The sequence below is a fragment of the Budorcas taxicolor genome, chromosome 2, assembly GCF_023091745.1.
Source record: "Budorcas taxicolor isolate Tak-1 chromosome 2, Takin1.1, whole genome shotgun sequence".
Lineage (NCBI taxonomy): Eukaryota > Metazoa > Chordata > Mammalia > Artiodactyla > Bovidae > Budorcas > Budorcas taxicolor.
Window position 1 is genome coordinate 132,362,190 of NC_068911.1, and position 16,446 is coordinate 132,378,635.

The 16,446-nt window shown below is 38.9% G+C and overlaps 1 protein-coding gene across 1 annotated transcript in view; it reads right to left on the bottom strand.

The window, feature by feature from the left end:
- The window catches only part of SATB2 (SATB homeobox 2), a 195,525-nt gene that overhangs the window by 32,338 nt on the left and 146,741 nt on the right, over nt 1-16,446 (bottom strand). Inside the window, exon 8 of the mRNA XM_052635479.1 lies at nt 14,881-15,036. Coding sequence (XP_052491439.1) covers nt 14,881-15,036 — 156 coding nt within the window. The remainder of the gene's footprint in view (nt 1-14,880; nt 15,037-16,446) is intronic.

Here is a 16,446-nt window from a genome sequence, read left to right on the forward strand (position 1 = left end):
TGCAAATGTCTGCCTCCCAACTCTGGCATCCGGATGTTCTCTTGCTCGCAACTGCACAAGAAAGAAAATGTAATGCAAATAATGATGGATTATATGAAAATAATACAGAGGATGCTGTCAACATCGCTCACTGACTCATGTCAAAATATTTTACCCAGTAGCTTTCTAACCCATCATTTCCAATCTACGTCGCTCATTTTAAATACAAGGACTGTCCCATATCACGCCTCCTGCAAGAATAAGAATTTTTCTTAAAAGGTGCATAAGTAAACACACATGACTTTGTAAGAAATCTGGAAACCTCCACAAATTCTATCTCATAACTTGTAAACTAATGAAAGTTCCTGACACGCATTATAAAAACCCCTCATAATATCATAAGCTGTTGTTTGTCTAACTCTCCACTGTGTCTTCTGCCTTTACCCAAAAAAAGGCAAGATTTGATTATCTCCGCTGCATCAGCCAAGACAGCAACACCAGCTGTTCTCATTGTGCAGCCTCTTCCTCGCGGCCTCCATGTTAATAACCTGATCATTCCATTTTCTCCTTCAACTGCCGGCTGCAGCACTGCGAAGAGACAAAAACCCAGACCCATCTGCAGCAGCTGTAGGCACTGAACTGTGAAGCCACTGGGGATTTATAAACTAATCTGTAACACAACACTGCCTTGTTTTTACAAGTGAGAGGCCACATTTGCGCAGACCTGATCTTTTCTTGCAATAAACTGGGAGCTGGGGAGAGTTAGAGGGCTAGGAAGAATGAAAACAAGATATCTAATCATTTGCTTGGAAATGTGCTTCCAAGTATTTTCAAAGATTTTTTTTTTTTTTGCCAGTTGAGAGACAGGTAATGGTTGATTTTCAAGATGTAACATACATGAAAATTGAAGATGATTCAATTTTTTATCCCTATCAAAAAGTCAATTATATTTTTTAAAAACACTCCTAGTCCCAAAGTGTTTCCTCAAGGGTTTCTTTGTACAAGGCAAAAAATTCTTGAAATGGAATATAAACCATCTGTGGGAAAAAAATAAGCTATTTCTCTGTCTTTTCACAGATCTGAATAAGTCTCCAACTGAACTCTTTCAAATGTTTCAAACAGGTATGTTTAACATCTCCCAGGGGAGGCTACAGCATGGAGACCAATCCTTGAACAGAAAATAAAAACAAAAATCTGCATCTGTTGAAAGATGAAGTTCTGAGATATCCAGACCTTAAGGAGGACAGCACCTGCTGTTCTGCATGAGGAGTGAGCTGCATTGTGGGAAGCCACAGCTTGAAAGGAGACAGGTGACAGCTGAGTGGTATCTCCACTTACATACTTGGAATGTCTCGCACAACATTCATTGCTGCATTTGATTTATATGCGCTGTTATAATCTGCACTCATTACAATCACTTAGAACAAACTACAGGCCTCGTTATGGACTGGGCGCTGTCTGCCATCAGTCTTTAAGAAGTGTAGTGCTCAATTTGCCCACTGACAAGCAAGGTCCTGACCTTGAAGCTATTAGGGAGTGGATTAGACACAAGTGTGATCATGTGTGCAGACATAAGCAAACCAAATTAATTTCTGGCACAGGGAGGTAGCCAGCAAGACCCTGTTCTTAGGGCACCGGAGAACTTCCTCAAATCCCTGATGGAGATGAGCTAATAGCATGTTTAAGGGAACCCAGTTTTGAAGATGAAGCACATTCATGGTATTTAGAGGGTTATTAATCTAGTTTCCCCACAAAGTGTTTGCTTGGCTGATCAGATTAAGGGATGGAGCCTTCAACAGTGCACCCCCACCACAGCAGGCCCCAAGAAATCTGTGATACTTCACAGCCTTGGACATATTGCACCATGTGTACCCAGCTGCTTCAATAATTAGCTTATGAATGTATCAGCTGGTTCTGTGATTTTTATAAATAATAACTAACCTACAGAGCAGAAACATTGTGAAGAGCCTTACAGTAACACAAAACCACAAGGAGTTCCTAACTTGCTCATCTACTAAATGCTGATATTCCCTACTAAAGGAGCTCCTGCAATGCCATCTATAAATATTTATCCTGTGTCTGAAATGGCAGTGTATTTTTGTCAGTTTTCTTCACGGCAGCCATGATTCGCTTTCCCCTCACTCTGACTCACTTGCTCGCTCCACGGATTTGGGTGCTTATCTTCCGGAAATCTATTCTTCCACCTCACTTCCCATCTCACCCTCCATCTTTGGATTCACATGATCCCTCCACCAGCCCATTTGGGAAGCTTATCTCTGTTTTCTCAAAAGGGTCTGTTATTAGTTTGTTTGGTGGCTAATGAATTTGCCAGAAAGGGCCATGCTGTTGCCTGCACACACACGTATGTATTGTGAGTGAACCCATCACAGAAGAGATAAAGAGTCCCACGTTGGGATTTTTTTCATTTATATAATTTTTGCATGCCATCCAAGAAAGTTTTGCAGTATCAGGAAAAAAAAAAAAAGTGTAAATGTCAAATAAAACAGTGACAGATGACAGTATTCTCTATTGAATAGCACTGTTTCTGTCGTGCATGTTCAATGGGAACTCATGAATTATTAATAAACAAATCTCCTTTTTCTGTTAAAAATCTCAAGTAGGCTTTTTGTTGTTGTTCCCTATGTGTTATGTGGAGCATTCCAGGAGAATTATTTTCATTTTATAGATGCTGATGCAGAAGTTCATCTGATTTCCAGCCTTGGCCAGCCTTGTGAGCAGGCACCAGGAACTGTGGAATATATACCTAGCTGTAATTACTCTTTTAGCCTGGAAATAAGCTTTGATCAAAGGTTGGCTGAATATTCATAAAGTCAGTTTAGCTTTTTTAGTATGGGAAAACTGAGGCTGAATTATGTGTACCTGAGCACGGCTAGGAAGCATAGAATATTCAGTTTGGGGACTGAACTGCTAGGTTCCTGCTATGACAATAAATTACTGGATGACCTTTGGATAAGGTCTTAGATCTTCTGGAAGCTTAACTATAAAAGAAGGAGTTTACAAAAGATGATCTTTAAGTTCCCTTCCAGCTCCACAATCTGTGATCTGTTTCCTGGTTATTTGTCAGAAACAACAGATAATGATTAGCCACCAGGTCAAAGTACAAAGAATAAAAACCACCTTGGTTAAGTGATCAAGGTCAACATCACCAGTGATGACATACTCACACTAAGAACTCTGTGATATGATTCACTGCAAAGGACACAACATAGTATCTGAGGTAGACTTGCCCAAAATGCATAATCTCAGTCAAATCATGGAAAACCCTAACTGAGAGACTTTTTTCAACAAAATAACCCATCAGTACTCTTTAAAAGTGACAAGGTCATTAAAAAAAAAAAAAAAAGGAAAGAAGAGACTGAGCAATGGTCACAAACTGCAGAAAGCTAAGAATAATAACTAAATGTAATGTGGTTCCTGATTGGGGTCCTGGCACCGAAAAAGGTAATTAGTGGAAATACTATTAATATTTAGCATATTAATTTTAAAATAGTGAAATTACAATAACGTTTTTAGTTGGTAGTATTAAAACACTGGTAGTTCCCTACTTTTGATAACTGCACTGCGGTAATACAGTGTACATCAGGGGAAGCTAGGTTAGAAATATATGGAAACTGTAACATTTTGCAAAGTCTCTGCAAGTCTAAAATGTGTTCAAAATAAGAAGTTTGAAAAAATATAGAGAATACCTGGAACTTACATAGGAAAATGTACATGGAACTTAAGTGTAATGATGCCAAGAAATTTACAATTTAAACACTTTTACCTTCAAACTCTGAACCCAAAGCAAGCATATAAGTTCAAAGGCTACATCCTTTTGATCAATGGTTAAAGAGTTCCAAGCATTCAGGCCATAAGCAAATAATACTTATTAACATTTCATTTTAATCATCTCATCGGCCTCTTAAACAAATATATTTCCCTCAGTAGAGAAAACAACTCTGACCACCTTTTCCCAACTATGCAGGTGAGGTGACACTCACACCAGTCAAGAGATAGTTTATTTACAACCCACATGTTCCTAAAAAGTTGTACATCAATCTAAATTTACAAAGCAAATAAAGTTGTAAATGTATCAAGAATCCTTACTACTTGAAGAAATGTATTATTATTCCTTTTTGAAAGATGAATAATGGCCCCACAGTGTATCCTTTAGTAAACTGATAGTTTTACTGAGATTTACTTAAATGAGACACCTCTAGTTCACAATTTAGGAACATTAGAAGCAGCAGCAATAAGAACCACAATTTGCTCTTATTTTTCCCTCATGGTCTCATCTCCCATCAATTCTCCCACGGACTTTGTGCTTTGGCCACTGTGAATTACTCATAATCCCTGAGTAGGCTTGATACATTTTCATCCTCATGCTTTTGCTCATGGTACTCCCTTTGCTGGAAAACTTGACTCAATTCTCTATCCCCTCTATGAGAAGTTGTAATTCATTTAATTTTCATTGTTACTGTTTACTTAAAAGGTTAGTTGAGATCACCAACAGGAAACGATATAATTCTGACCATGAAATTCAAGGAAAATGTCACTACAGGTTAAGAGATTCATAATGTGGGTCTTAAAAGATAAAGATGAGTTTCGCCAGGTGGGGAGAGTAGGTGACTGGAATAACATTCTAAGCAGAGAAAGCAGTACCAGAAAATGCAGGGGCTTATAAAAATAACACATTTGGTAATCAGAAGCAACTTTGTGCAGCTAAAGCACAGTCTAGAAATGGAGGTGGGTGGCAGATTAGAAAGAATAACATGCAAAGAAATTTCATCTTAATCATATTGGCCATGGGAGTCACTGAAGGCTTTTTAACTGATATGACAAAGAACTCTTTGATTTCTTCTTTACATTTTTTTTCTTTTTATCTTTTTATTGAAGGATAATTGCTTTACAGAATTTTGTTGTGTTCTGTCAAACCTCAACATGAATCAGCCACAAGTATACATATATCCCCTCCCTTTTGAACCTCCCTCCCATCTCCCTCCCCATCCCACCTCTCTAGGTTGATATAGAGCCCCTGTTTGAGTTTCCTGAGCCATACAGCAAATTCCCGTTGGCTATCTATTTTACACGTGGTAATGCAAGTATCCATGTTACTGTCTCCATACATCTCACCCTCTCCTCCCCTCTCCCCATGTCCATAAGTCTATTCTCTATGTCTGTTTCTCCCCTGCTGCCCTGTAAATAAATTCTTCAGTACCATTCTCCTAGAACCTATTATACAGAGTGAAGTGAGTCAGAAAGAGAAATATCGTATTCTAACACACATATATGGAATATTCTTTCCATTTTTAATTTCCTTCCTCCATTCCTCCCTTCCTCTCTTCTTGAAGTCCTTGGAGAAAAAACTATGATAAAGTTAAGAACTCCACTTAGCCTAGATATATTTTCTTTTTCATAGTAAAATCATGTTGCTGGGTATTAATCAGGCTCTACAATGGCCTGCTAGTAGTAAATTATACACAGCATAGGCTTTATCCTCCAGTTTTTGTTCAATAAAAAATGACATGTATCCTAAACACTAAACCATATCATTTAACTCTCATTATTTTAATCACTTGTGCATATGTACACGCGTGTGTGTGTGTGTGCTGCTGTTGCTCAAATGAGAATTTTTAAAGCTCTATCACATTGAAAATGAATGACGAAGAACAATATCTATTATCTTTATAAAAAAAAGAAAGGTTTAAAATTTTCAAATATACAATAAATGTGACATACTTTCCACGCTACACACCAAATGCTGAGAATATTCAAATGACCAGGGAGATCTTTCAGAAAACAATAATACAGACTAGTGTCTGAATTTGGAGCCCATCAGATATGGGTTTTAATCCTAGCTCCATGCCTTAGGTTTAAGTGATGGGGGAGGGGAAGGAGATGGGACGAGTGGGGTTCCTGTCCGTGGTACTGAAATTTCACTGTGTACTAAGTTACTTGTTTTCGTACACCAAGACACAGGTAATCACTCCAACCTCTGCCTGTTTCCACATTTTTTTTCCTTAAAAAAAAAAAAAAAGAAGAAAGAAAGAAAATCTGTGTAGGTGACACATTTCCTAGTTTTTAAAGCATTTCTGAACAAATACAAACCAGGACTTGCTAAGAAACACATGCAAGTCCACAGACTGATTTGATCTCCAAAAAGAGATACAATAAATAAATTTGTTCTTCTTAAGTAAGGTTGTACTCACTTTGTAGACGAAGGTCTTATCAGTCATTACTGTTTGCCCTGAGGAACCTAGCACAGAGCTGATGAGTGAACTCCGTCTACAAATAGTAAGAAGCCCCCACCCTCTTTGCCCATCTAGGAACTCCAATGAATGAATAAGTTGACAAATGAACAGCTCTCTTCAGGAGAATGACTCAAGGCTTCTTGCAACAGACATGTAAAAGGCCATTTACTCACCCACATCTTCAATACAGAAAATGTCAGCATATGTAACCAAAAGGAAACATTTTCCGAGTGTCTCAAAAGAAAATTCATATTATTAACCACAGACAGTTCGCTTTCTAAATGGAAGCACATAAAGTCCCCAAACAAACTTTTGTAACTGTGAAAGAATTTCTCTTCAGCTGGTTGAGACTCTTCTGAAGTGTGAAATGAGCCAGATAATATTCAGCTCTTGTTTCTTAGTCACTGAATTCTCTTTTCATGAATCCAATAAGTGTCTATTAAAATAAATAAACCCCCTAATGATTCAAGATAACCTAATCAAGAAAACTGAAATGGATAAAAGGCTAAACTGCAAGGGAGACTTGTCAAGGGCTTCAATGAATCCCTGACGAGGAGGTCATCTAAACCTGAAAAAAGATTTGTGCTGCGCATTTGGTTACAGTTCAAGGTTAATTATTGTATACCTTGAATGTAATAAGTAAAAATGATCTGCTGCTTTTTTTATTCCTCAAAATTGTACACTAAGTTCTAAACTGTATTTTCATGGGGACTAATTTTCAGCTGTCTCTGGGCATGTGTCTCACATTTCTATGGATGTGTTTGTAAAGATTGAATCTGTAATTGAGAGTAATGAAAATTTTATTTCAGAACAACTCCTTAACCTCTGTTATAAAGGGCTCAAGTTAAGAAGGGATTTCATAAAATCTTGTTGCCTTCCTTATCATGGAAATATGGGATATGCATAGCTATATAATAGTATAGAGATTTGGGATGACTTTATACAAGTATGTACACACATACTTAAACACATACATGGGAACATGCATCTAAGAAAAAAATCTATATCCGTCAAAAAGAAGAATGAATCTGGAGTCTTCTCCACCTAAATATTAAAAACATATTAACATTAGAATGTACTAGACTAAAATATCAGGAAGAAAACAACCAAAATATTTCTAGCCCCAGACTTCAGATTCAAATTCCAGGATACCTGTGATATAAGGTATATATATTATAATATATATATACCATAATATACCTATGATACATAACATATATACTTATAATACAAGGTACATATATATACACACACACATATATATATACAAACACACACATATACATGATACAGGGTATATACACACATATATATATGATACAAAGTATATATATTAATATATATTATTATATACAAGGTACTATATATTAATATTATGAACACTGCCTCAAGAACTCATAAGTGTGTGTGGGGGGGGGGGGTGGAAAATAGACACAGCAGAAAACCAGAAATAAAGCTTGTTTGAAAGATTAGGACTGGGACCAAAGTGAGGCATGCAAGCAACTAACGTGCAAAAACTAAGAAATGTACTCTGAAAGGGCGTGCCTCCTTGGACTGTACCCTAAGACCTAGTGTGTCTAATCCTAGTCTTCGGCCTGTGAAAGCAAGATGACTAAATGGTCCCTATGACAAAATAGAAGGAACCAGTCACAGCACCAACATTCTCCAACTGTAAGAACTATGGTTTAACTCAATATCATCTCCAAAAGAAGGCTGGGAGAGTTCAGAAAGATGGCTTTTAATATGTTAACCTGATCTGCTTCAAAGTCATATGCAAGTTTCTAAAAGTGTTGTGTCATGAACAGGCAAAAGAATGCAACTCAAAGGTTTCTGCAATAGGTCAAGATGTGCTTAGACCCAGCACAGAAATTTTCACAATGGGTAAAGGTACCTGACACTTTATGAACTGCATATGAACTCTACATATTAACCTTCACTGATATCTAATTAAGGGTTCCCATAAAGGTGAGATTTAGGGTATGAAACATAAACCTAATCAACTGTGAAGAACCCAATTCCTCACTATAGGGATGATGTAAAAATTGAGATCTTGAGGGAATTTCTGTTGATCATTTCTCAAAAGAATCTAATCCTTTGAATTATGCTGAGAGAAAAAGGAAGAAAGTGAAGGGTTTGACTTGATGCTTAGGCATCACTGTACTTATTCACTGTCCACTTAATTTGGCATTTGAGAATACTGAGAAGCCTAATTTCTTTACTACTTGCTGTAATAATTTTTTTCAAATGGCAATTATAAGGTAAATATGTTCATTTGTTTTATGTAAGCTTGGTGGACAGCACTGACATTGTAGTATACATGCCCCAGTTGACAAGAGTAGAAGCTGCTTTTTGACAGGCTGTCAAAATGTGTTCAAAAAAATCTGCCCATCAGGAAGGGGCAGGCAAGGCCACACACCTCATTTTAGTCTGCCTTATACACGGAGGACAAGATGGCAGAAGCAAAAGCAGTGGGAGTGAGACGAGAGCACCACCTCATTCTACATGCGGCATCATACGGCCAGTTTTTCCTGTCACTCTTTCTCCCAGAGATCAGGGCAGTCAAACATTTACTTCCAATGTGGTGGTTTAGATGCTAAGTCATGTCCGACTCTTGTGACCCCATGGACGGTAGCCCACCAAGTTCCTCTGTCCATGGGATTCTCCAGGTAAGAATACTGGAGTGGGTTGACATTTCCTTCTTCAGGGGACCTTTCTGAGCCAGGGATTGAACCCAGATCTCCTGCATTGTACACAGATTCTTTACCAACTGAACCACCAGGGAAGCCCCAATAGCCTGAGCAATCCTAGTCCCGATAAAGCCATCTCCACAAGGAAACATAAAAAATAAGGTAACTGTCAAACCACTTTCAGGGCAAAGTGGCAAAATTGATCCTTGTGTAATATTTTCTAAAGGCTAGGAAACTAAATAATGAGACTGAAGATACTTTACAATTCATAAATATACTCTCCCATGAGAAAAGGTGGTTTAACAATTTACTATTTATAACTGTCTTATTACAGTATAATTCCAACCAGGATATAAACACGCATGTGCAAACACGTACTTACACATTAGAAGACTAAAAGGTTAACAGCAACTACCTCCGGATTGTGGAATTATGGGCGATTCATATTTTGCCTTTATACTTTTTTCATTTTATTTTTTCAAATGAGGATGGGGCATTGCAGGTGACATTTCAGGGGGTATGCAATCTCTCCTGCCACCTGACAACCCATAAGGACACACGGCCCTCATCTTGATGGGCCTTTGCAGCAATCGCAGAACCTGCAGGCCCCAGCCAGGAGGTGGGCCTGCGGGAGCAGTTAGGCAGCATGCAGCTTTGACCCCAGATGCTGCAGCAGGTACAAGGGCACAGGACCGCTAGCTGGGGATCATATGTGGAGCCATATGCTGAGCCCACCTGGTGGAAGAGGGAGATGTGGGAATTTCCAGTTGTTCACGGTTTTGTTTTGCTTTTGTTAACTATAAACATTTTATATTGGCCAAAACTGTAGTCAGCTGAGTCATTCAAAATGCCTTAGGTGAAGGTATAGAGGCAGCGACCCTCAAGCATCGCTGGCAAGGACATCACTGGAATGTAAATCCTATCATTATTTTCAATATGGTAGGACTAGAAATGATTTACATACCCATGAAGGGAAGAGAGTCAAACTGTGGTGCATCCAATCCATCCAATATGACATAGCAGCTTAAGAGAATAAGAGGACTAAGTGTGCTGATATGGAAAGATCTTTAGGATTTGTAAAGAAAAAATCGTATGTAAAGTATGCTAGTCATTTGTGCATAGGGACAAAGAAAGCCTATAAACTTGTATATCCAAAGATAGAGGAGAAATGTTGGCAGTGGCTGCCTCTAAGGATGGCTAAGGGCTGAGGGATGGAGGAAGACTGTTCACTATATACTCTTTTGTCCCTTTTGAAGCTTATATAATGAACATATGCTACCTATTCAAAATAAATAGCATTAAAGAAGAAAAGAAATGCCTTTGAATTAAAGAATAAAAATAAAATGAGGATGTTATTTCTTAAGTAATCATAAAATAGAAGTTATTTCTTTAAAAAGGAAATATGTACAACTAACTTGTGCCTGGGACATTTTTACGAGACATACAAAAGCAAAAATTAATATGATAACCCATGATTGAATGAAGAAAACACATTAGCACTATACTAAATGTGATATAAACTCCAATAGCAAAGAGTAGTAAAAGGAAGGAAACAAACAGAATGATATACCAATTATTTTTCGTTATGTACAGTTGTCTGTCTTTACTTTTACCTTTAAAAGGATCTGCTATGGAGTCTTGTGTATTTTAAATCATTTAACTTGTTAGTCAAATTAGATCTTCTATGGAGGAAATTATTTCAGAATTGTATACCGAAGGCCAGAAACTCCTTTTCCCCACTGTTGTGGGGTCACAGTTGTGCCTCCCTCCCTCTTCTGCAGTAGGAATGAGGACTCCTTCATTTCTGATCCTAGCAGTAGCTCCTGCAGCTTGTGGGCCTGGAAGGTATGTGGGGCAGAACTTGAGGACTGGCAGGGGTTTTTAAATCCTGGTGGCGATGATGAGGACATCCTACAATGTCATTCCTTCAGAGGTACCCCTCCCCCCACCCCTTATTCCAAGATTACTCCCTCTTTTATACCAGCAGACTCTAGGGTTGGCCCTTTCATTACCACCAACTGAGCTTTACAACCAGGCTGTCTATTTCCCTTTTTTGCAGTGTTTCAGCTTCTCTCTACCTTCCTTATAATAGAAAGCAAGACCCTCCTATCCCGCCAAAAAAAAAAAAAAAAGAGAAGAGAGAGAGAGAGAAAAGAAAAAAAGCAAACCTAGTGCCCTTCTAACATTTTTATTCATTTGCTTTATTTGTGCCACGAAGGCAAAGTAGAACCGGAATAAGTCCATTCCCATTCCTCTACCTACTCTGCTGCTGCAGCTAAGCTGCTTCAGTCGTGTCCGATTCTGTGTGACCCCATGGACTGCAGCCTACCAGGCTCCTCCATCCATGGGGTTTTCCAGGCAAGAGTACTGGAGTGGGATGCCATTGCCTTCTCCCCTACCTACTCTATTTGCACCCAAACCTAATAGGAAAAGACATATGTAGAGTTGGCTCTTTGGGTGTAAAATAATAAAGTTTCACTCTCCTTTCAAAATAAAGCCAACCTCAGATCAACCTCAGCATTCCATGAGTTGAATCCTGAAAGCAATATAAAAAAGAGAAGCAGGCAGGAGAGGAGAGAAATAGTGAGTTAACATCTGGGGAAAGGGGCAGCTGATGTCAACAGAAAGAAATGTAGCTAAAGATGCTGTCACGAAGCGCATGGCCATCCCTGGAGCACTGCAGTGGGGGTCCCACACAGGTCACTGTGTTTGCTCCCTGCTGGATTTCCATTTTCCAGATCACATGTGATAAACTGCACTTGGGGAGGAAGGGACAGTGGGAGAGTAACTCCACAGAATCTGAGGGACTGGGACACAGAGTTCCTCTAGTCACTTAGACTGCACAATGGGGTGCTTATTCTCTGGGGGCCCTTTGTACATAGGGCCATACTGAACTTGTGAGGGAAATGCCATATGCCTTTACACTATGGTTCCTACTGAGGACCCCCACTCCTAGTTCACAGAGAAAAACCATTGACCATAGTTCATCCCATCCCATGAAGACCAATAATCTGAATATTCTGCAGCAAGAAAAGAGAGTTCAGAACCCACATCCACACACACACACACACAACACCTAAAATTGATCCTAAATTGAAAATGAAACAAAAGTAAAAGGTGAAATGTATGTAAGCATACTTTCCCCCCTGCTTTTCTTTCTTTGGCTTCTCTCACATGAAGAAAAGGCCAAGGATCAGACAGGAGGCACTCAGTGGAATTGGATGATGGGCTGGCCTGGCCATGACAAAGGAGCCGGACACCAGTTAAATGAAGAGGTGCTCTTCGACCCTACAAATGCACCCTGATGCAACCCACACACTAAGGAAACACACACTTTCCAGTAATAGTTTCCACCAATAGGACCACAGGCATAACTGCAAATGTTTGTCACTCTTAGTTCCTTGTCTGAACCCCTCCTCCAACTATGCCTGTTTTCTAAACTCTTACAGCCCTTGAGGAACCTCTTGCCCCACCACTCCAATCTCTAAAAATGTCCTCTCCTTTCCCTACTCTTCATTCAAAGCTTGCCTAACACACAGGCAGTGTAAGGTTATGATTTTTATTATGATGACAGCAATTCATAGCAAGGAATGAATGAGATTTAATGGAGGGTTCCTTTCTATTTTAAGACATGTAAAATGGAAGAGGAGGGGTTAGTATATGTGTGTTTGAACAGGGCCTTCCAGGCTCAAACCCACTCCAGTTCACAAGAGTTCCTATTCAAGGTTATCCTAATTTTACCTCCAAGAGAATGGAGTACCCTTACCTCCTCAGTCACTCCACACACACACACACACACACACACACACACACACACACACAACCCTTATGGACGTGTACCAAATACAAGTGCAAGGTACAACATCATGCCATTGATTTCATTAAGGATGCTTTTTGTCAAGCAAATGCTGGTAGTACTTACAAAGCAGAGTGAATATCTTACGTTAAATTGCCTTTGAAACTATCAGCTAAGTTTATTTTGTTTGACAGTGCCATTTTTAAGACACTTAACACCTGATTTGCAAATCTCTGTCAGCTGTTTACAAATAAAGTTCCTTATTCATAAATGTGAATGAAATCACCACCCTAATGAAAAACAAACAGGAAACAAAGCATCTTATCTCCATTTAGGCTCAATCTCACCTTTTAACACATCAGGTCCTAGAACTATATTTCACTCCAAGCTCTACAGAAACAGGGCTACTGAGTTCTGCAGGCAATAAAAATTTGGAGAGCTACATTTGTGCCAACTGGCAAACACAGTTTTCAATCAGCCACCTGAACTACTTGGGGAGGCCGGAGTCAACACTATTTTCAGAGGCAATAGTGCCAAGTCAACAGGAAGATGACAAGCATTCTGAATTAAGTTCTTAGACTATAGCCTTGAGTTTTTCTAGAGAGCAGCTATAAAAAGAGGACTGAGTGCAACTTTGATATTTACATCAAGTCACGACTAAGGGGCAGGTTTGCAAAAGCAATTGTGTAGTTTTATACTTACTGCACATTTACCACATATGTCCTTTATTACACAGTGGAAAACCATTAAATGCACAGTAGTTTTGCCAAGTGGCATTATGCATTTAACAGCTTTATTCGTTTAACAGCTCCAACTCTCATTATATTTTGCCATGTGGTACATGGGATTTTATGCATTTAACAGTTTAAGAAGGCTCTATGGTATTTTCTTTTCATGTATTTCATACTATGATTGGACATGATATCTTAGCCAACTACACTGCAGTGATTTCATTGACAAGAGAAAGAATAATCTGGAAAAATCATGACATCAAAATTGAATAGGGGAAACAAATATCTCAACCCTCCTCAAAATTGCTGAATATTCTACCGTTCTCTTTTTATTAACATCTGAAAAATAATTTAGGTTACTGCAAAACTACACGTAAAAACAGTCTATTCCCCAAACTGTATAATTAGTAAACATATAGAATTTAACTATCATTTTAAAAACTTAATTTTCATTAAAAACCATCTTGCTTAAAACATATTCAGTAACTTCCTTTCTCTACAGCACAAAGCAGATCTGTTCAGGAGAGGATGGACCATTTTATCATTTACATATGTAGGGATGAAAGCATTTGTCATGCAAGCCCACAGAGGAAATCAAGCTCTGAATCAAAGGACTCTCAAATTAAGCTTTAACTAACTTTTGTTTCCTTCACCATGCATCTGAGTAATTGTTCAACCCAGAAATAAATAAGTAGGCACCTCAACATAACCCATTCTAGGATAGGGCAGTAGTTGTCGCTTTAAACAAATTGAACCAGATAGTACCGCCCTTCAACTGTTGCTGCTTTCAGAAATAAAAAACCTAAGCATCTGTCTACTTTCTCCCGGGAGCATTCCATTCCCCACAATCGCAGCACTCTGCAAAATTCTACTGGATAAGCTTCTCTGTTTTTCTGTTAAAGATCTCAGCACTCACTCTGCAGTCCCCAGTGTGCGTTTTCTCCTGGAAAAACAACTGTATTCTCTACATAAAAGAAACACCTGACATTGCAAGGTGTCTCTGGGGCTAGGTTGAAAAGCAGTTATTATAACAAAGTCATCCATTCCCCTGGTGGGAATAAGAGAGGTGACGAGACCTGGCTAAAACTTGTTCTCAGGAAGATGCTATTCTGAACACACTGAGTTTTGCTCAAATACCCAAAAGAAAGAAAAAAAGCATACATAGCAATATTCAGAATTGGGAGAGATATCCCTCAAGGCTGATTCTTTTTGAAAAAATGAAAAAAACTTGAAAAAAAATCTGGGTTTTGACTTAGTCTTTATTGTGAACTCTGATGGGAATAAAAGCAAACTGTAGCGCAAAAGGCAAGAATGTGACAGGTTCCCTAGGGATTATTATTGTTATTATTATTATAGGAACAGATGTATTTTTATTGGTGGGAGGAGGAGAACAGTCTAATTCCAGCCTCACTTTTGCTCTTTAAAAATCCACTCACCTGACTTTTATTTGCAGCCACTTTGGCAAACAGGGCTTGAGACACCTTGGCCCTTTTCATCTCCTGTTGGATCTCATCATAAATGGCAGCTGTGATGTTGACGTTGGCGCCGTCCACCTTAATGGGGAGGTCTGTTGTCGGTGTCGAGGTTTTGGCCTACCAAGAGACCATGAAAATAATAATTTAAAAAGTGCTGCATTCAGCCCAGCCATCTGTGCAGAAATTATCAAAGGATTTCAGTCAGCTGATGCCAAACCACATTAGCTACAGAGGGACACTTCCTGTCCATTATTCTAATCAGGTTAATTGTGATTGGAAATAATTGCAGTGCATTCCTATAGGACATGCAGAGTCCTGTCAACCCTGTTGTTCCCCTCACTGTAGCGGAGACGGTTCACAGGTAGGATGGCTACGCCGGGTACCAAACTCAAGCCATCACCTAACTGCAACACAAACATGCAGAACACACACACGGTTACTTTTTTCCTTCTGAAAACAGAACACCTTAGAGGAAGAGTCAATCTTCCAGGAAAAAAAAAAAATGAGTAAATGGGTAGAGGTCTCTAAATAATAAATTATTACTCAATTTAATGCACTCCCCTGAGTCTCTCTCATTCTTTATTAAAGCTCTACGTATGTCATTTGAGTATGTATGGCTTCCCCCCATTATCATCATTATGCTACCCAGACAGTCACCTAATTTCACCTAGGAAATCAGTGGAAATGAAACAAAATTTCATTTCATAAAAATAGGCTTCAGAATGCCTTTGAAGTGCTGTTTTCATTTTCTTAAACTCATATTGTGGTTTTATGTATTCTGCCATGCTCATTTTAATTGAATGATTTCCCATCAGCTTCAGAGACAAATGAAGGACAATATAAAAGGTGTCTGTACTTCTTGGAGTTAGGATAACCCTAAAATGTTTGAACCTACTTGATCCAGAAAACTATGGTGTGTAAGGCGCGGGGGCTGGGCAGCCTTCTCAGAACCCAGGGCCACCAGACAAGGAAAGTCTGCCCCCACCTTCAGATTCCTGAGCACCGCCAGCTGATTTGGTCTAAAGTGAGCTTTTTTCTTTTTGTTCCCACCCACCCTAAAACCCTAAACCGCTAATTTCCCTCTGTGGATGTCCTGAGCTGTTTCCCCACTGGATTGATAGTATGCAGGGTTTAGAGACATGGCATACAGTGTGGACACCATGGGATCATTCTCAATGACGTCCTGAAGCCAGAGTCACATCCTAACTTTAAAAGAAAGCTTGGGTTCCTACAAGCACTCAGTGACTTCTGCCATTCTCCTGTGACCTTCCTGTCTCATATTGTTTTCTAATTACTGAAAAGTAATAATAAGAATAACTGATACACATGCTTTTTATGTGCCAGGCATTCCAGAAAGTGTTTTACTTTGTCATCACATTTTATTCTTTTTAAGAACACAATGAGTTAAACATTATTATTTTCACTTTAGAGATGAAGACAACTGAAAATAGAAGAAGATAATTTGCTGGAAGGATAGGCAGCAGCAAGTGAAATAACCATGATCTGAACTCAAGTCTCTCAGGCTCC